The sequence below is a fragment of the Notolepis coatsorum genome (genome assembly GCF_963971535.1).
Source record: "Notolepis coatsorum genome assembly, chromosome: 16".
In the NCBI taxonomy this organism is placed as follows: domain Eukaryota; kingdom Metazoa; phylum Chordata; class Actinopteri; order Aulopiformes; family Paralepididae; genus Notolepis; species Notolepis coatsorum.
The window spans coordinates 29744893-29746217 of record NC_140180.1 but is presented as its reverse complement, the minus strand read 5'-3'; the positions used below and the strand labels follow the sequence as shown (position 1 = coordinate 29746217).

At 45.4% G+C, this 1325-nt stretch overlaps 1 protein-coding gene across 2 annotated transcripts in view; it reads left to right on the top strand.

Annotated features, from left to right (window-relative positions):
• The window catches only part of gria2b (glutamate receptor, ionotropic, AMPA 2b), a gene marked incomplete at its 3' end in the record, with an annotated part of 105855 nt that extends 104998 nt beyond the window's left edge, over window positions 1–857 (top strand). For both annotated transcript variants that reach the window (XM_084331900.1, XM_084331899.1), the window contains one exon: window positions 612–857. In XM_084331900.1, the coding sequence (XP_084188026.1) occupies window positions 612–857 (246 nt within the window). The remainder of the gene's footprint in view (window positions 1–611) is intronic.
• Window positions 858–1325: the final 468 nt, after the last annotated feature.

The window sequence follows — 1325 nt, the reverse complement described above, 5'->3', positions numbered from 1 at the left end:
GTACAGCTGATATAAACTGATGACACAGCTTGCCAACACAACACATACAGTACAGTAGCCACTTACCAAACAACACACACACACACGCAGACACACACGCAGACACACACGCAGACACACACACACACGCACGCACGCACGCACGCACGCACGCACGCACGCACGCACGCACACACGCACGCACGCACGCACGCACGCACGCACGCACGCACGCACGCACGCACGCACGCACACACACACACACACACACACACACACACACACACACACACACACACACACACACACACAGAGACTGCTACTGCATCTCATTTTGACCAACGCTTTAAAAATCAGCAGCCCTACTACTAACCTTATTCACCACATTGCTTTCAAATAACCTCAAATAATAGCCGACACCTGTATGTTGATTGTGTACTGTTGTTGTTGTTGTTGTTGTTTTTTGTGTGCTTATTGTACAGTATTGGCTTTTAGACACCATAGACCGTGCATTTGTGCATCTCTGTGATTTTGGTTGTTGTGGATATGTGTGTGTGTGTGATTTCTGTGAATTTTTGACCTTTCACCCTTGCCCCCCCCCCCACTGACCCCCGTCTCATGTGCACTTGCAGGAGAAGACCAGTGCCCTCAGCCTGAGCAACGTGGCTGGGGTCTTCTACATTCTGGTCGGCGGGCTTGGCTTGGCCATGCTGGTGGCCTTGATTGAGTTCTGTTACAAGTCCCGAGCCGAGGCGAAACGAATGAAGGTGGCAAAGAATGCACAGAATATTAACCCACCTTCCTCGCAGAATTCCCAGAATTTTGCAACTTATAAGGAAGGTTACAACGTATATGGAATCGAAAGTGTAAAAATTTAGGGGGTAGGAAACAAGGTTTTCATTAAATTCCCCCAAATGCACGCTTTTGGCTTCATCTGTCCCATCCTTGAATGTTATTAAGTGAAGAGGTTTGGCCAAAGGATTGCATGTATTGCTGTTATGATTTGGTAATGAGAGAGAGATATCCCCTTTGTAGAGCTTAGAGTTGTGTTTGTCCATGTAAGTTTCCTTGCTATTTGACCTCATATCCATGTATGACTGTTGATGGCCATGCTCTTTAATACCTTTCATTCCAATAACACATCTCAACCATAATAATGCTTGCAATGACCATGCATACGCCTTTACATGGAGCATTTGCATCCTGCATTGTGTTCTCCATGGAAGTCATATTTGGTTCACATCTACATTCTCATGTTTTTTACACATTTTAAATATTTAAAGTTTCACATTGAGGTGTGACTAACTAACATGTAACCCCCGTTGTTTGTGTGTGAATCCTTGTAC